The sequence below is a fragment of the Hirundo rustica genome, chromosome 6, assembly GCF_015227805.2.
Source record: "Hirundo rustica isolate bHirRus1 chromosome 6, bHirRus1.pri.v3, whole genome shotgun sequence".
Taxonomy (NCBI): Eukaryota; Metazoa; Chordata; class Aves; order Passeriformes; family Hirundinidae; genus Hirundo; species Hirundo rustica.
The window spans coordinates 32,797,859-32,818,136 of record NC_053455.1 but is presented as its reverse complement, the minus strand read 5'-3'; the positions used below and the strand labels follow the sequence as shown (position 1 = coordinate 32,818,136).

The 20,278-nt window shown below is 37.7% G+C and overlaps 1 protein-coding gene across 5 annotated transcripts in view; it reads right to left on the bottom strand.

Annotated features, from left to right (window-relative positions):
• Window positions 1-4,342: 4,342 nt before the first annotated feature.
• The window catches only part of FSIP1 (fibrous sheath interacting protein 1), a 75,300-nt gene continuing 59,364 nt past the window's right edge, over window positions 4,343-20,278 (bottom strand). For 3 of the 5 annotated variants that reach the window (XM_040067713.2, XM_040067711.2, XM_040067714.2), the window contains exons 12-13: window positions 8,258-8,804; window positions 4,345-5,379 (exon numbers count right to left, since the gene is read on the bottom strand). In XM_040067713.2, the coding sequence (XP_039923647.1) occupies window positions 5,357-5,379; window positions 8,258-8,804 (570 nt within the window). In that variant the 3' untranslated portion in view covers window positions 4,345-5,356. Of the gene's footprint in view, window positions 5,380-8,257; window positions 8,805-20,278 lie in introns of all 5 variants that reach the window. The other 2 variants (XM_040067716.2, XM_058421068.1) reach the window with 1 other exon arrangement.

Genomic DNA, 20,278 nt, shown 5'->3' with positions numbered 1-20,278 from the left:
GACTGAGATAAGTGCAGAAAGATCTGCATCTTAATGATAATAGTGCAATTTTTAGTGGTACTGGCATGATTTTTTGCAGGGAAGCCCACAGTAATTGGTAGAGTTTCAACATAAATTCATTTTGGAAAGGACTGTTGTGATTGCAGAAATATGCATCTTAAAGTATCTGCAAGGGGAGTTCTAGTTCTTATTTCTCACCTTTTCCAAAGAGAAAAAACAGGTGCACAAAGTTGTACGAATATTTAAGCCGAGATACAAGAGGAAGAGAACTCATTAAAAAAAAATGCTTGGCAAGCAGAAGTCTTAAAGATAAAATCTTCCACAGGAAATACATAAAATTAGACAAGTATCATAGAGAAACTTGGATTTTCAAATTTAAACAAATCCCAGGAAGCCTAGACATCATTTGTCTTTTATTTTTCAGCTGCTTTCAAAGTGAAGAACTGCTAGCCTAGGCAAAACATGCAAGGCTAAACTGAGGGCTGCTTAGACTCTGTGTCCATGTCCCTCGACGGCTCTGCTCATAAAATGTGTATGGACAGACCATTTTAGTGTTATTGTAAAATTAGGGTAGAATGCCTCTGGCAATGCCCTTCCCACCAAAACTATGCATACCAAATACACAAAGCAAACAATGAGAAAACAATGGCACAGATCAGCATTTCCACAAGAAAACAGCAGATTTTTAAGGGAAAAAATGTTCTGAATACAGAATACCTTCCTACAAAGCAAAATTGTTCATGCACTTTAACACTCTGCAAGTTACTGCACACACCAGAATACTCCAGTTTACTGGGGGAGGGGAGGGGGGGCTTAAGCATAAGAAGTATTGCAGATTCAATTGTAAGTAGTGAATTATTTCAAATAGACATAAATGACAGGGAGCTTTTTATTCTAACTACTGCATCTGGATTCTAGCCAATCCCTCAATGAAACGTATAATTGGATAAATGTAGGTTATGGCATTAGTAGTATTCAAGTGCCTCTATTCTATTTGAAAAGGAAACAGTTTTTCTGACCTTTAAATCTCACTACAAATAAAGGAGCAATTATTTCTCAATAAGTGCATCTGTTGAAAATTAAATTAAATGAAAAATCAGTTACTATTTTTCCTAGCTTTCATAAACCCTCCTAACTTGTCAGTTTCCTGAGGAACTGCCAAACCACCTTGTCTTGTGTCTATCCTTCACATTGTGAGACTCCCAGAGGTGAAGCTCTCTCTTCATAAGTGGGGGAGGAAGCACACTTGGAAGTGTAAACTCTGGCAAATTTTTCATGTAAAAAGCAAGAGAGGGCATCTTTTTCAAAGCTGTGCTTAGAAAACCTTTTAAAGAAGCATAACAAAAAGGTGCATTCTTGTATTATTTGCTGAAATTTTATCCAGCAAGTAGGGGGTTGTAATAAAATATAAAAATTCTTGTAGTTACTGAAATCACAGAAATTGAGCTGCAAACAACTGCCTCTCATTTCTCCATCCCTGACGTGGAGGTAAAAAGGCACCCTTTCCAGCACATGAATTTACTGGCATGCTTTTTCACATTTCTAGACAAGTCCTTGTTACTCTGATGACACGTTTAAGCAGCACTTTGCTCTCTGATCTATGCAGCAGATAATTTTTGTACAGCCTGTTTTCACTCTGCGCTCAGCATGCGCACTGGCTCTGCAGGAGTTCTGCTCGCGAAGTGAGAAGGAAAGCATGCACTACAGATCCACTAAGCAGACAGCAGTCCACGTCTGCCTTGGAAAAAGGCATTAGGCTGAGGATTTTTGTGGGGCATTTTCCTTTTTTTTTTTTTTTTTTTTTTTTTTAAATGATGAAACTGGAAGTTTTTTCACCCCTTGGTAGAACTACTTTGATTTTAGAATTCTGGACAGGCATGAATAATTTCAATCATTTTATTATTATCTAGATTCAAGAAGCTTTTTAACTTTTTTTTTTTTTAATATTTAGATTGTCACTCCTCTATGAAATGAAAATCCCTCAATCACTCTAAGTCTGCACAATAACTGTAAAGCTGGAGTGAACTTCTGACACCGTTACAGTATATTGAAATCAATCCTTTAAAATATCCCACTCAAATGTATATTTTCTGTATTATATATTCAAATACATACCATTTATATATGCACATATATATACACACACACACACATAATGTTCATGAAAATTATTGAACCACCTTAATTTTCCACTTTCAGAGGAAAACAATATGCAGTATGCACTGGAGAAAATCACTATCAACAGCTGAGCACTGGCCACCACAAACACCAGCACTGTTATGTGTATCCCTGAGGGGTCTCAGCGACAAAAGACAGAATAATTTTGTCATGTATTGCTCAGCAATTAGATGCGAGCACATCAGAACTTTTTCTTCATGGTTATGTTATTTACACCAATACTAAATGTTTGGAACAAAGCACCTATCTGTGCTGTAAAATCATTGTGTGAAAAAAGATAACGAACAGCATAAATTTATATGCACGCATGAAATTTCTTGTTCCTCAAACATCTCAAAGGCCAAAAATCAGAAGGATAATTTTAAAAATCAGTCTCCTGTGCTCTGCTATGTTTTGGATTAAAGGAGCTAGAGAGGAAAGTAAAAAAAGTTAGTTATCTTTTGCAAAATATAACTTATGCTGAATGAAGGTATGTATTTCAAAAAACATGTTTCCAAATCCCAAGTTAGGCTGCAAAAGAGAATGAATTTAAATGTCTTAATCATCACTGCTGCATCACTCCCTGAGGAGAAGCTGCCACATTCCAGTGCAGCTGGAATTCAAGTGGTGGCCCCAATGGAGGGGTTATTGCAGGTCACAACACAGTCACTGGAAAAACAAAGAAAAACCCATGAATCCTCCTGGGCTCAACTTTCTTTTTACCCTTGTATTGGTGATGTTTTAGCAAATGACCTTGTCACTATATTTTATATAATATCTGTTATTGACCACCTCTCACCAGTACCATATTTTTCCAAGTAATTTTATTTCCAATATTTATTTTTTACTTAAAACCGAGAATACAAAAAGAAAGGAGGGCTTGAATTGATATTTCACCTGTAACATAAAACAAGAAATAAAATATTCCCAAACAACCTGCTGTTTAATATAATGCAGTAGAATCCAAGCACAGATAAATGTTAGGTCACTAATTTTTTGCAGTCTCTGAGCTTTGGGTACTGACTCAACACACCTCTGGAACAGCAAGTCATGAATGCTGGGTCCCAAAGGTCTGCAGAGACTACAAGTGGTGCAAGGTGCTCAGCACTTCCTGAGACTAAAAGTTAAGTTGCCGGCCTTCTGTTGGAATATACACTTCAAGTCAACAGCCATCCAAACTTACCTGCTCATCCCTGAAATGTCAGATGCAAATAAGAAGTTGTATGGCTTCAGGAATGTTGTAAGTCTTTGTTATCAATAGCAACCCTTCCTTGAGGGTGCTAGCACAAGCTTTTTTTATAGCAGCGAGAGAATCAAGATAAGAAAATAAAACAGAAAAATTAAGAATTATTTTGTATTTTTCTTAATGTCTCTAGATATTATGCATATAATCTTTAAACATAATTTAGATTTTTTTCAAAAACTGCTCATGCACTTGAAACGCTGTTTTTGAGAAGGTCTCTATAAAACACATGTTCCATGTGAAAATAACTGGACTGTGGAAAGATTAGAGCTAGTAGACAATCCTGAATGAATATCATAAAGGCACAGAAAATACTCTTTAAAAACATTCATCAGTATTGTTTTAATTATATTTACACTAACAAAATTATGACACAGGTTTAATATTCTTACAGTAAGAAATACAGGTAGGTGAGATTTGAAAAGATCCATGAAATGTGCTTACAGCAATCCTATGCAGAACATCCACTATCCAAAAGTTTGTTATTGCTGTAGAAAAACAAGTAAAAATATCAGAAAGTAAAAAAAAAAAAAAAAATAGCAATGGCTTGTTTCAAATATAATGTCCCATTCAGATTTTTAACTAAAAGCAAGTTGTTTAGATTCTGATCTCTGTTATATCCACACAATTACAATTTCCCCTGAAGTGTGCATCCGCTCCTACTGGCAGCTCTGTAAATTAGATTAAAATCTGGGCCAATATATGCATTAACTTAAACATTCATATTTGATCAAGTAAACCCTACGCAATAACAGCCCAGGCATAGGTAATATTCTATCCATACATCTTTTCTTGGTGAATGCTAAATGACTATAGGTATAGGATCTGAGGAAATAATTTGTCCTTTTAGGTCGAGTCACACGAGAACTTAGTGGGATAATCTGTTGAATCTTCTTTGTTAGAGTACCTCTCCCCACTTAAAAAAACCTTTTAAAAAATAGCCATGTTCCTAATAATGTTTTCTTATTCTGACATTGCAGCACATGAAATGGAAACCTGACCATCAGCTGAGTAAATAAGGCAAAAATCAGGAAAAAATACTAGTCAAAAACTAGACAATCAAAAACCTGTAATGAATTGTAACTATTCCCTCAAACCCAAACCAGCTGCATTACCCTCCCCCACCACTATAAGGTTTCACAATCTAGTAGCTGCTAGGGAAAACTTCTGAATGCCTCCACTTTTACTCCCACCAGACCTTCACCAGGGGCTGCCATCCTTCCTCATTCAATTACATTTCTGAACTAGAAGATATGAATGTTTGCTGTGTGGTTACCGTTTTTCCAGACAAGAATCAAGCAGACCTGAGCAGACTAGTGCTGATGTTCTGATCCAGCAGAGCACTTGGGCAATTTGAGCCTTCCACCAAACCAGGGGTGCAGCCAACAGACAGCCCCGGGGCGAAAAACTGAGTTATGGGATGCTTCACTGAGTCAGGACTCTGAGTCAGACAGGCTGCAAGCTCCAGCAAACTGCAGTGAGATAACACAAGCCATGATTTAGCTAACTTTATGAAAAAGCTAGACTCAGTGTGTGTGTGTGTAAAGAAAAATTATTATATATATTTTTTACACCATCTCTAATAAAGCCCCATCAGTAAATACTAAACTTTTCAAATTTGGTTGGGTTTTTGTTTGCCTTTCTTTTACAAAGACACACATGTCTTATCAGACACACAGCTACACAATACCCGTGTACATTTCTTTACTAGGCAGAACTCTCCCAAGAAATTTAATGAAATGCAAGAGTTTATTTGAAATCAAACTGCAAAAATATATGATAATGACGATAATAATTCTCTACAGAAAAAATCAACAAATGGAACATTTTCAATTATGATAATTTATTCCCATCAGGTTGTTTTATATTACACTGTATCAGTGTAATAACACTATCAGAGGTTTAGCTACACTTTCACAAAACAGCTGCGCAGAGAAGCATATAGTCACTCTCCCCTCAAATTTCAGTGTTCATATGATCTGAAAAAAAGAAAAGAAAAAGGTGCTGAGCTTCTGTAAGCACAAAATTATTTGCAAGAGGAAAACAGTTTGTGATACGACTTCTATTTAAAACTTAATATTGCCCTTCAAAATAGAGCAGGAAATAATTATTTACTGGTTCATGCAAGTATGAGAAATAACAGCCTTTTCATATCTGCATGTGGGCAAGTCTGGATTCTGTTAACCTCAGTAAACATCATCAATGTTTACATACATATGAGCTGGGTATAGATCAGTGCTTCTTTCAAGAAATGGGCATTATTTATCTTTGAAGGCACATGAGAGTTTCCTTTATATATATATATATATATATATATATGCATAATGATAATAATTATGCTTTCCTTAAAATATATATAATGTATTACAATACATCTGTATCACAGACTATACAGTACCATAAGGAATGCAAAACTGAAATTGTGTTAAACCAGAGTCACATTATTTTATTTGCTTAACCAGCACTACAATGAATTTAAACCACATGTAGAGTGGGAAAGAAAATCAAACTACTACTACTACTACTACTACTACTACTACATATTTAAATGTCCCTCAGGATTAAGACAATAACAAAACTCAACTATGTAATTTTTTCTAACAAGTAACACCTGACACTTCTCATACGTTCATATACAGATGTATTTGCCTTAAAGTGGAGTGCACTGGGATCTCCATTTCTCAATACAATTAGCACATTTAATAATGTCTGAACTAACAAGAAAATTCTTTCCAGAATATGTTAAGTAAGTTTACAAATTTGATTAATAAAACACCCTTTGGCCTATGTCCAGGACTAATTGCTTCAGACAGAACTGAGTCACCTTTGTAGCTAAATTAATTAGCTTCTTAGTAAAAAATAATTAAAAAAAAAAAAAACAGGGACTGAAAATTCAGAATACTTTCCCTCTCAAAAAAAGAACTGGTAAGCAATAATATCACAAAACTGAGACGCTTAGTAACCATACGGATTTGAGTTCTGCATGACTAAATATTACTCATCATCTGTTTCAGTCACTATTGAAAACAGATAATCAAAATACCCCATTACATTACCCTGACACACATGATTTTGACTCAAAGATATTTAAATTATTATGTGATAACTGTTAAAACATCCACCTCGTAGACTTCTATAGTGAGATGTCCCATATGGAAATTCACTTAATAGTGAAAATCTCCTTCCTCTCTTGTGCAATAAAAATTACCTCACAATGACCACATCTACAGTTACCTGCTCACTTCACTACCCAGTGGTCCCAGTGCACAGTGCTCTCCTCGGTTTAACACATCCCCTCTTAAGACACATTCATAATGGGAGGTGGTAGTTGGGGCTCGGACACACTTGGCTCTGACCGTGCTACATCTGTTCAGACTACAGGAGAATTTTAGCTCGAGTGAAGGCAGCAAGGTACTGAGTTTTTCTCACTGTTGGTTGCCAAAGAAGCCTGGTGGTGTAGTATGTAATCATGTTACTCGTGCATAAGATCAGGATGCCCCTGGCAGAGGTGATCTCTGTGATATTCCCCATGACCACCACTGACACCCTGCCCTCCTCTGGGCACATCACTCTCTTCCCTCGCTCTGCTCCTCTGATGCCTGCATCTACATGAAGAGCAAAGACAACTCCTGCAGGTAGCTGATAAGTAATCTACCAGGAAAAAAAAGCACCAAAACCACCCAGCCTTCACAGTTACTATTTCTATTTTCTTCGTGTAGAAGCTATCACTTAAATCTCATAAGGGGAAAACTGTGCAGGTAAGTAGGGATATCAGCTTTGTGTGGCAGGGTAAAAACAGCAATAACAAGACTTCCTGCATTCCGACAGGCAGAATTACTTTGCAAAAATATTAACATTCCCCTCACTGTAGAAAGATTAAGTACAAACAATCAAAGAAAATGTTGTGATCGTAATTATGAAATTATAACATAGCAGAGGGATATTAGAATGTTCTTCTAAATTACTGATGTATGTGAAAAAAGCAGTGTCTCTAATTCCAGAACAGATTACCAATATAACAAAGATCAATCGATAAACATAGCAAAATGTATTGATTTCTAGTAAGATTAGATTATAGCACTATAAAAAACTTCTATGAAAAATTGAAAGGTTTACCAGCCTAAAATCTAGCTTATTTGAACAGTTGGCCTTCCAGGAAGAGAACTAGCCTTAGATTAAAAATCTAAATATAAAGATTTAGGTTACAATATCACTATATAATTACATATAAGTAAAGAACATAAAAACAAGAGACATTTCCACAATCTTTTTATAATACCAGGAAGAGAGAACATTTAAGTTTTTGCTGGTTAAAGTCTATTCTTTCTTTTACCAAACTAAAAGTAATTTATAGAAATTGTTCAGTATTATTAATTTTGTTTAAATTTGAACTCCCTAAAAGCACTTTATTACTTTAATATAGCCAGGTCATGTTTGTTTCTATACGACCAAGTTTACCTCATCAAAATCCTTCATAAAACACTTGGATTTTCACGTGAATTTTTGCACCAGTTACTGTGAGAATATTTGCTCTCCACAGAACAGTGAACATGACTTTCTTCTACCAAAAAGGTAATTCATATGTATTTTCAACACTGTTTTCCAGCTGACAGAATTAATCAACATCAGTGATACATTTCATAAAACTCCTAGTCAATTATTTCAGGGTACGGATTTTAATAAACATTCTGTTACTTTTTGTGTGTATTACTTTTGGCACAGTTTTATGTTTTCTAAAAGAACGTTCTTGTCCCACCATAATAATCAGTGTGTATTGGTGCATACCTTTGGTGAGAACCTGCTTGGGTTTTTCATTATAATCAAAAGCCTATTCTAAAGGGTTGTTAAGAGTCTCACCTCCTTTGGTTTGCAGTGGTATGCTGAGAATGTCAGCCTCTGTGGATAGCTCATTGTTCATACTGATGCAATATAATGGTTCACCCAAGAAAGACGGTTTCTTCAATCTTTTTGTGTTGAGTGCTCTTGACATAAAGTAACCTGCAGTAATACTCTTATCTTCCATCTTCTGTAAACCTTCTAGGTCATCAGGTTCCTCTGTTTGGGCCAGTGAATCCTTTGGTAAGTGACTACCAGCCAATGCTTTGCTGATATAGTAGCCAAGGACTTCGCTCTCTGCATTAACACATAAGCTTTTGTCTTCAAGTCCAGCCTTTTCCTGAGCCATTAACATCCCCATAATATGGTCTTCAACTAACATTTTGGAAAGACTAGATGTGGAGTGAAGAGTGGAGTCTTGACTTGTGTAAGAAGGGGGACTTAATCCAAAAGAAAGAGATTCCTGAGACTGTGGCATGGTAACGTTACTCATTGTTCTCTGAGGCTGCATACATTCTTCCAGAAGGGTCTTAAGCTGCTCTTCAGAGAGGGTCGTTTGTTCTTCAGTCTGAAAAAAAAAAAAAAAAAAAAAAAAAAGCAAGCGAGAATTTCTTCTGTCAAAACATAGTTAATGAAAAGCCGTGGCATAAAACAGCTTGAGAGACACACTGGCAGAATCCTTAAACAAATATCAGTGTTTTTCAATTCAAACTGAATTTAAATATATATTTCCATAATCATAAAATTTATGCAGCATCCTCACTAGGTTCTAGATAGATTCTGTGATGAAAGTTAGGAAAGAAGCCTGATATCCACAAGGCACTGAGAGGCCTATAATTTTGCATGAGCTCTGATTGGATTTTAATTAACAGAGCATGTACTTTTTCATATTTCTTGGTTTGCTGTGAATATATGCCCACACACACACACACTCTTTAGGATTTTAGTTACTGAAAGCAAAATAGCACTTTGCTAAAAGACTGTCGGGGCAATGCAGCTGGGGTCAGAAATGGTTTTGGACAGTACCAGCCCACAAAGACTGTCACATACTGACTGAAATATTCCCAGCCTCTCACGGTAGAAATGCATATAGCCTCTCTCAACCACGTGACACAAAGCACATCAGTTACCTACCATGGCAAGCCTGACCCATGGCATGTGACAGAAGAAAGCTTTGTAGCTTCTGTAGGACAGTTTTAGTGCTTTCTTCAAGCTGCTTGCACAGCTCGCAGAATGTATCTTTTCAGTTAATTTCTTATTCAGTGATTGGCACACTCCTATAATTTTTATCACCCAGGTCTCCTTTATTGGACATTTCTTAAAATTTGATATTACAGATAATGACTGATATTAGCAGGTCATGGTGAAGAATAGCAAAGAATATTTTGCTTAAAGAGGTTAGTAATAGGCAGTTACTTCCAGCTTTTGCAATCCTTAATGCTCTTGAAAACAGAGAAGCACAATATTCCCTGACAATTTCAAGATTATAATGATAAGAGAAAAACTATATTTAGACATGTGTAATACATTTGTCCATGTAATAAGGGCTACAGGAGATATCATAATATATATTAAAAATGTTGGAAATGCTATGCAACATTTAATAGAGAAAAATGCTTTCTACAATCAAAATCTGAGTTTTATCCAACCTCCAAGACACAAAGGATCAGCTGACACACTAATGAACCCTTAGGCTACAGTGATTTATGTAAAACAAAAATTCTATTCATTATGTAATGACTTCTACAGAGAACTTACATTGTGCTATAGCATGGAGCTACTGTCACTTCAGAGGACAGATTGATATCAGATGTTTAGCTGATATTTTTTTCCCTGAAGGTTTCTAATCCAACTACAGCAGTCATATTATCCTGTTTGATATATATGACATGAATTGGCTACAGCCAAGGTACCAAAGGGTGTATGGAAACTGACTATTCATGTGCATCAACTGGGACAGTTTTCAGTCAGGAAGGAAAGAATATTCCTTTGAAAAACTTGTGGCTATTAAAAATTACAACATGACACTAAAAAGTGAACAAGAATGACATTTTAAGTCACCTTCAGTCACCATTCTGTACTTAGATTCAAGTATTCAAACATTATATTCAAACATTAATAATAGCTAATAATCACTGCTACAGATCTAATACTGTACAGTTCAGACACTAACTTACATGCATAAACTTAGCTCTATAGAGTTATTTAACCCATTAGCCTTTTCCTGCAGAATCAATTTCCTGCCTGAAAATACTCAAGTATCTTTCTTACACATAAAACAGAAGGCAACTGCATTAAAGAAATCAACATGTTAAGGGCTTTTAAACATAAAAAAAAAAAAAAAAAAAAAAAAGAAAGAAGGAAAGAAAGAAAGAAGAACAACATCCACCGACTATCATTATGGGTAGAGCTCTTTATTTAGGTAATTATACTGAGATTCAAATAATCTTGGTATCAATCTATGTATTTTTTTATAATATTTACTGAAATCAAGCCACAAGCTTAAGTGCTTACACAGAAAATATGCAAAATATTACATCTTCAAACTTTAATATTTACTCTTCTAAGTTTTAATCCTAGTGTGAAAAGTACTCACTGGTAAAAAATAACTCATACAGGAAAAAATAATTAGTAGCAGAACACTATGATGAATCAAAAATGAAACATGAAATTTTTCAAATTTTCACTTTTAGTCTGATCTACTAGACCATGCTGAAGTCCTTCAATTTCTTGAAAAAGTATTATAATTTGCAGGATAACAATTTTTTCCAAGCAGTGTCTATCAGCATGGACTCACTGTTAAGAAACAAAATGCATTTGCACAAGAAAAGCATAACATAAGAGATCACTACTGGAAGCACAGCTGCATCGAGAGTATATTCACAGAGCAGATTATACTGTGTAAACATAACTATATTTGTAACACAGAAGATTCTCACATCTGGAAACCCACATGGATTCCCACATGGTTTTGAGTGTGTGGTTCTATACTAACACATTTCAAAGTTCTTGGCCAAGAGTATTTGGAGCTAATTTTATGTTAGCAGGGCAATTCACTCACAGCAGAAAGGAATTATGTATATGAATCAAATAAATGATCAGCACAAAATTAACATTGTGAGGAAGATCATCTTGTCCTGCCTTCCTTTGGTCCTTTTTTTTCCCCTATAACCCCACCCCATTTATCTGCAGTCCATTTTCACTCATCACAATTTTTTTTCTTTTTTTTTTTTTTTCTTTCCTTTCAGGAAAATCATATGGCTGGTATTCATAGATTACCTTGATTATTACCAGAGGGGTAAGTGGTAAGATTTAGAGCCTAAGGCATGTGGGGAGGGAAATTAATATAACAACTATAGAGTTAAAAGCTTGGGAAATAGTGGGCTTGTTTTTCTCCAGAGCGGCAGGCCTGCAGCCAGAGCAGACAGTGCAAAATATTTCATTGTTCCTTCCTTTTTCTTTCTCTCTCTTTCTCTCCCTTTGGATTTTTTGTAAGACATGCATGTAAATATAAGGAAAGTATTTAATAAACCTCTTCAAAAAATACATTTTAAAATACTAAAGGCACACTTATTTTCTTTTGCCAAACTCAAGAGATGACTATAGGCTTAAGGAAAAATACACAGTGGAGGAGAAGATAAATAGCCATCAGTCATCCACTCAGCAGCCAGGAATTTACATTGAAATGAAAGCAAAAAGGCTCTGTTAAAATCAGGAAACAGGGTTTAGGGGAACACTGTAGAGAAAGACATCTCACAGCAAAAAGAAGGCTGTGCATTTGCAACCAAATGAGCATTTGAACTCATGGAATTGCATAATACAACGACTGTATTAGGAGTCTGCAGAGTATGTATTTGCACACATCAGAAGCAATCCAGTCACCACCAACTGTAATAGTTCAGAGTCATTACTTGGAATTGGTAATACAGTCTTAGGGAGACACTGGATTCTACATCTCCCAGGCTTTCATTCCCCTCATTGTAAATGATTTAACTCCTATACAGAATAAATACTTCAAGACATTTCTTTAAAAATACAAGGACATAAAATGAGTGTCATTCAAAATGCAGAAACAGCCCACTAAACAAGGGAAAATGAAGTATCAGGTCTGGTTCCCATTAAAAACTAGAAAACCTTTTAATTGTTCTGGCTAATTTTTAATAGGACACTGAGTCCTATTCATTTCCTAGGCTTTTTTTTTTTTTTTTTACCTTTAATGATCCAAAAAACTAATTCCTAGCCAGGAGTATAGGAGCCTGCTAATGACCTTTACTGTTTATGTGTGGTTAGCTTTTCACACACTTGTGGCCCTCCTCTGACTGAAGATTTCTTGTTCCTTGCTGAATTCCTCCGTGACAGGAGTCTATAGAGAAAACCTTACTGCATGTGGTAGGAATGCAAACTTGTAGTCCGCTGTGGACAGCCCTGCTGTGACTACAAGTTTTCAAGTTCAAATCTTTAAGCTTTCTTTCTACATCTATACTGTAACAAAAACAGGTTAACACTGAAAGCCCTTATCAGATTTTACCATTCAGAGAAAGCTAATACGTCAGGATTATTTCTAATTATGGTAAATATTAAAAAAACAACACACAGAAAATGAGTAAGCACAACAAAGTCAGGATATTTAAGGACTCATGTAGCTGGCACATCTATAAACACAGAAATTTTGTTCCTTAGTCAGAAAGCGCTACAACCAATAGTTCTCATGATAATTTATTTGTTTGAAATAATTTACTTTGATGCTTAATTTGCTGACATTTTTACTGGTGTGCGAGACTGCAACAGTCAATTCTAAGGTAACTGCTTTCTTCTTGATAAAACTAATCAATTTTAAGAGAACACAGATCTATTGAGACAAAGTTCAGAATTCTGACAGGTCAGCCCAGGGAAATTTTTTAAGTGTTAGTTATTAAATAACTTATTGACATTTTCTCAAACAGCTCTATGCTGCTTTGAAAAGGCAATCCTTGCCTTCTATCTCCACATTACTCGTTTAAATGCGCACCATCAACTCCAAGGTCTCACCTTTCTGCATCACACCCAAGAATCATGTACTTGTCTATGAAGAGTACTGGTCAGTGCAACGGTGTCATGTCATTAATATGCTGCATACAAACCACACATATCATGTCATTATGGAAGGGCTTCTTACAATTTCCAGAAATGCTAAAAGCCCAAAGTTCTTTTGCACCACAGAAGTCAGTTTGGTGTCCATAACTTGTAAACTGATTTAAATTAATTTAATATGTCCACTGTGGATTAACCCCAGCAGGTAGCTAAGCACCACACAGATGCTTGCTTACTCCCCATCCTCTCACCCCGGTGGGGAAGGGTAAGAGGAAAGGAAGAGCAAAAAGAGTAAGGGAAAGGAAAAGTAAAAGCAATAAAACTTGTGGATCGTGATAAAAATTGTTTAATAAGCAAAGAGAGAGAAAGATAACAAAACAAGCTATGCAAAGACAATCGCTCAGCATCTCACATGGGCTGACCAACACCCAGCCAGTTCCAAGCTAATAATGGCTAACTTTGTAGAACCCTCCCTTTTCCCTTTTTGTTACTGTGCATAAGGTTATATGCATTGGCATGGAATATCTCTTTAGTTAGTTTGGGTCATCTATCTCAGTCCCAGCCTGCTGCACATCCCCATTCTACTCACTGGGAGGGCAAAACCAGAGAACCAGAGGAGGCCCTGATGCTGTGCAAATACTGCTCAGCAGTAGTGTCTTGGTTTTGAAAGACAGTTGTCTGCCAAGGAAAGCTAGAGCCTCCCTTGGAATGGAGAATGTAAACCCCCTTCCCTCCAAATTATTATAATTTTGCAATTAGGGGCTTTCAGGCAAAGATATGGGAATAGGAGTAACAGTTCTTTACTAGGAATATTTAAAATATTTAAAATATTTAAAAAAAAAAGAAAAAAAGGGCAAATACAAATGTAGTAGTACGAAAAAAACAAGCCAAGGAAGCAAATAAAAATCCTGACAGTCAGGGATACAACCTGGCACCTTGGTGGTCAGGGTGTTGGAAGCAGTCCAAATAAGTTCTCCTGGGGTAACAGATGTGGTTCTGTGGAGTAGAGGTGGTCCTGTAGAAAGTCTAGTGGTGATGAAATGTGTCCAGTCTTCATCTGGGAATCCAATGGAAAAACTGGAATACCTGGTGCTCTTGTGTCCCAGTTTTTATCTAGCTAGGAACAGTTGGCTCCTCCCCCACTGTGTGGAGCATCTTACAATGGGATGATGCAATGTGTCATGTCATTGGTGGGCCCTAATGGCCCATTATCAGAAGATGTCCCCCTGGAGGATAGAGGGGTGGTGAAAGAGACAAGAAACACTGCCCCACCTGGATTTAATAGCTGGCCATTATCTGAAGGCATCCACCCCACTCCTCCCTGGAGTTACAAGAGAAGGATAACACATCTCCCAGAAAACAGCTTTCAACGGATTAAATAGAATACACTTTTTTTTTAGGTTACATAACCTAAGACAAGTAGCTAAAACAGTGGTGAGATATTGGCACTCTTTGGTCACAAATTCAAAACACAGCACCCCATAAGCTGCTATGAAAACATTAACATCCCGGGCAAGCCCAGTACAGAGACCCACACAACTGCTTTCACAAAGAAATTAAGTGTTCAGCATGTCATTTTACTGCTTCTAGTGGTTGTTTTACAAACACTATTTTAAGAGAAAAAGCTTAATGAAAGCAAAAAAAAAATCTTTCTCCTGTATGGCTGCTTCAGGAGGGTTAGTTCAGAATGTAATGACAGAAAATATTAAAGGGAGTAGACCAGAAACATGCTCGCAACTCAATGAGCAGGTTTTTGGAGAGGCCAGTAATGTGTATGGATTTGACACTGTTAAAAATTGCGACTGAAAGCTGAGTAATGGATTCAGAAATTAAGAGCTCCTTACAATCATGATTTACCATTTGGTGGTTCTGTGCTTATGTCTAGAGGGCTTAGGGTCTTCTGTAGTGTTTCAGCAATGACATATATCTTCAAGAGTAAACAGGATTCCTAAACCATAGAAGAAAATCTGCTTCTGTTTTTCCCTCCTTCTGCTGTCTTTCCTTCTGTTAGCTAAAGTTTCCCTTCTCTTATTTTTTCCACTGTTTCTCTTTGTGTAACACCAAAATGAAAAGGTCTACTAGTCAATTTTTGGTAGCTGCTGCTGCTAAAAGCCAAAACACAGAAAGGACAGAAGTATCTTGGCAAAAAAAAAACCAGAAGCACCAGACAAAAAGAGAAGGAGATCCTTAGGCATCTGGTAATTTTACTGTCTGAAAAGAAAATTCAACTTGTAATATTATGAGCCATCAGAACCCCAACATCAAACTGATTATCAGCCTCATGGAATAATATAAAATCTCCACTAAAAAAATAATTTAAGAATTTCAGAAGAGAAAATGAACTTTATTAAGAAATTGAAAATTAAAAAACCTAGATTATTTTTTCCCCTTCTTTCTCTGACAAAGAGAAATTTTTCACAGAAATCAAAAGAAGACATGAATTTATACAATTTTGATCTTATTTAGAGTATCAAAGTACATTAAAACTGTGAAGACAAGACATGATAAACCAGTTTTTTAAAGGTAGCCTATAGATTATACAGGTAAAAAAAAATCCGTTTTGCCTCCAAGAACTTGTCATAAACATGCCTATTTTAGTCATTACAGAGGCATAACACTTATTTTAATTTTACCTTTCTCAAAAATATCAAGTCAATTGCTTGTGGCTTGAATGTGCCAATAAATTAAAAGTGTGTTTCATCAGCTATGCCACAGTCTGTAAAAAAAGAAAGCAACTGGTTGCTAGAGGTAACAGAAGCTGGAGGGGAAAAAAAAAAAAAAAAAAAAAAAAAAAAAAGAGGAAGCTAAAAGATCTTTTGCAATGATTTACTTTTCATTTGACACTATAGAGACTAAGCTACATTGCTCACAGCTGCAGAGTTTACTATACCAGGATATAATTAAGAGGTTAGTAAGTGGAATGGCTGTAAATGGAAATTATTTATTGGAACCCTATGGAAATAATTCCATCATTTTTAAAGACACAAAAAGCTGTATTTCTGAATTGCTAAAAGTTGTACTTTTTACCCTAACTTTCAATTTTAACTTCATTTCATGGTAGCTTTTGATCTACAGCTTGCATAACATTTTCTATGTACTTACATATTAGCAAGTTCTCACCCATGGGCACTAAAATCTAAATTTGTATGTCCTCACCAAGTTTTAAGAAGGTAACTTTAGGAAACAGAAACTGAAAATGTCATGCAGGCTTAAAGCCTTTAACATTTTTATCAGGCATGTATTGTAATAAAAAAAATAAGCATTTTTCAAGTAACTGAAAATTACACTGCATCATCATTTTCCTCAACTAAGTATATATACATGACTTTGAAGCTCCATTTTCATTATCTGAACTAATAAGGTATTTTTAACCTTTAGACCCTAAGCAGTATTGGATTCAACCTAAACAGTTAAAATATCACTTATAAATCATTAAAATATGTATTTCCATCAGCATAATGGCTTTTTTTGTCATATTGGAGTTAATACAATATAGAACTTAGGCATTATGTTATATTGTACCATTTCCCCTAAGGTCCAAACACCAGTTGTATAGCATATTTGACTTTTGTATATACAGTATAATAAAAAAAAATTTTAGTCAAGTTTCAACATTGTCCTGTTACTCTGTTTTACTCCAGGTTCCATCATTGGCAGCAGGGCACAAATTTCAAGTAAGCAGGAATTAACAAAGGAAGCAATTTTATTCAGCATCTTTAATTGAACAAAAGATAAGTAGTAAAATTCTAAATAGATATGTATTAAATTGTGTAATTAAATGTTTATAGAGTACATTTTCCTGGCTAGGGCAAAGAGGTACTGACTCCATATAAAGAGCCTGATTAGCTGGATATTCTACTAGACACTAAAACAATAAGAGTTGAGTGTTCCTTAGAGAATGTAATTTCAAAGTTTATGAATTTTAAAAGCTGCATAAATCATGACGTAAATACTCCTTCATTTAAACTAAACTATGAGAAAAGTCTCTGATTTAAATCACTTTGAATTTGAAAATCCATCTACTCCAAGGCTGTCAACAGATGTTTTGCAAGAATTCAGCTCTTCTAACCCCAGATTACTAGCTTTTTTAATCTACTGTGTTTGTAGATAAAAAAAAAAATCTAGAGTACTTTTCTGTATACTGAGCCTTTTCTGTACTTTTTGAGCCATGGTAAAAATTCTCATTTCTAAAATCTTCTTCAACAAATGGATAGCTCTGTGTTTTTAGAGCACTTGATTTCATATAGTTTCAAGAGTTCTTATATTAGAATCTAGCAAGCTTGTTTTAACTGAACACACTTACGGTGTGTGAAAACATGACTCAAACACCTGAACTGGTATTTACAATTCATTTCTCAGAATAAGACTCTCCTTTTCTAGCCTCTACTGAAGAAGCAGAACTTCTGCAATCTAGACTATTTAGCATTCAAAACCAGTTTCCTAAACATCCTATTTTGTGTTTTTAACTGTTTGTTATTAAGCATTTAACAGATTTCATTCCACAGAAATCTCTTCCTTGAATATTAAGTTGTGGCTTTAATTTTCAGCAAAGCCAGTAGAGTAGACAAAAATGCCTTGATGTGGTCGCAGCTGTTTTCTGTTACAAAGCCTTTTTTTTTTTTTTTTTCTTTTTGTCATATTGGCTTAATATTTTTTTCCGAAAAATAGTGTAGCATAATGGGATCACCCTCACATACAGCATTTTTGAAACTGCAATGAACTATCCAGAGATTTTAAGAATGCTTACAGAGCTATAAACTACTGGAGGAACAGAAAATGTTCAACAACAGAAGTGCTCAAGGCCAGGTTAAATGTGACTCTGAGCAACCTGGTCTAGTGGAAGGTGTCCCTAGCCATGGCAGGTTAAAACCCCTTCCAAGCCAAACCATTCTATCAGAGAAGCCACAAACACACAATCTAGGTGACCTATGCAATTAAGAGCACTTTAGCCTTACTAAATACGGAAAGGACTGGCCCAAGGAGCAGTAGGCCATAAAGTCCATAAAGTCTCATCTAAAGCAACTACAGACAGAAGCTTCATATTTGATTTTCTGATACTCTTTAGAGATATCTTTTAAAGTGACAACTGGTAGGCCTTGCGTATCAATAGCAACAGGCATCTTTAAATATTGACTTTTTGTAAAAAACACATTAATGTATATGGTAAGCCTGACCTGCAGCACATATTTTGAAGGTGTAAATATTCTCTTCTGATAGCAGAAGTATTACATGAAGGAAAATCTGCTATATGTAGCATAAGAAGATATAGAAATCTACAGGGTTCTCCAGTGAAGTAATACAGGTAGCGTACAATCTCAGTTATCCAAGTTAAGGTAGATCAAAGTCTCTTTTATGAACGCGGTTTTCTTAAAATGTTTTCGACATCCTCTCTTTGTTTCTCATCACCACTGTCATGGGTTGGCACAGGTTTTTAGTTACGGAGAAATGTGGAATGTATTTCCCTGTCAGGACTTTGGAATTGCTTTAGAAAGGACAGGGACGTATCAAGAGGCTAGTTTAGGATATTGGCATCTGTTTTGACCACTGAGAATGTCAAATGTGACTTTGGGAAGTACCCATATAAAAAACCTAATTCCGTGCAGGTCGCTCTCTTGCTTTCGGGTCAGTCACCAGGTAACATCGTGGGCAGCAGAGGAGGGCTCGGCTCAGGCCCCGCTGCCCTTGGGCGGCCAGGCTGGGCCCAGCCAGGCCTTCGGGAGCCGCTGCCCACACGGGGAACAGCCCGGGCTGGGGGAGCCCCCTTTCCCCTGGCTGAGCCCCCTTTCCCCTGGCTGAGCCCCCTTTCCCCTGGCTGAGCCCCCTTTCTCCTGGCTGAGCCCCCTTTCCCCGGCTGAGCCCCCTTTCCCCGGCTGAGCCCCCTTTCCCCAGCTGAGCCCCCTTTTCCCAGCTGAGCCCCCTTTCCCCGGCTGAGCCCCCTTTCCCCTGGCTGAGCCCCCTTTCCCCAGCTGAGCCCCCTTGCCCCAACTGAGCCCCCTTTCCCCGGCTGAGCCCCCTTTCCCCGGCTGAGCCCCCTTTCCCCAGCTGAGCCCCCTTTTCCCAGCTGAGCCCCCTTTCCCCGGCTGAGCCCCCTTTTCCCAACTGAGCCCCCTTTCCCCGGCTGAGCCCCCTTTCCCCAGCTGAGCCCCCCTTTTCCCAGCTGAGCCCCCTTTCCCCGGCTGAGCCCCCTTTTCCCAGCTGAGCCCCCTTTCCCCGGCTGAGCCCCCTTTCCCCGGCTGAGCCCCCTTTCCCCAGCTGAGCCCCCTTTCCCCAGCTGAGCCCCCTTTCCCCTGGCTGAGCCCCCTTTCCCCAGCTGAGCCCCCTTGCCCCAACTGAGCCCCCTTTCCCCGGCTGAGCCCCTTTTTCCCAGCTGAGCCCCCTTTCCCCTGGCTGAGCCCCCTTTTCCCAGCTGAGCCCCCTTTTCCCGGCTGAGCCCCCTTTCCCCGGCTGAGCCCCCTTTTCCCGGCTGAGCCCCCTTTCCCCCGGCTGAGCCCCCTTTCCCCGGCTGAGCCCCCTTTTCCCGGCTGAGCCCCCTTTTCCCAGCTGAGCCCCCTTTCCCCCGGCTGAGCCCCCTTTCCCCGGCTGAGCCCCCTTTCCTCGGCTGCTGGCGGAGGAGGGGGCCAAGCCATGGCCCGGCTTAGTGGCTGCTGGCAGCTCCGAGCCAGGCCACCCTGGGTGAGAGCGAGGGGTGCAAAGGAGAGCATCCACCAGCCTCCCCCATCAGCACAGCTCTGTGTCTCTGCAGCCCTGCAGCCCATGGCGGAGAGCACATGGCCACTGCAGGCCTGGGCAGATTCAACCCTTTCCCGGCAAGTGAAGCTTCCAAGGGCTAACCCTTTCCAGAGAAAAAGAAGAAAGAGACAGAGTGGATGTAGAAAAGACACCGCATGAAGTCAGTGGATCAAGAGTGAAAGAACTGATAATATTATTGGACAACGCGATCAAGGAAGTGGACATTTTTAACTGGATTTCTCT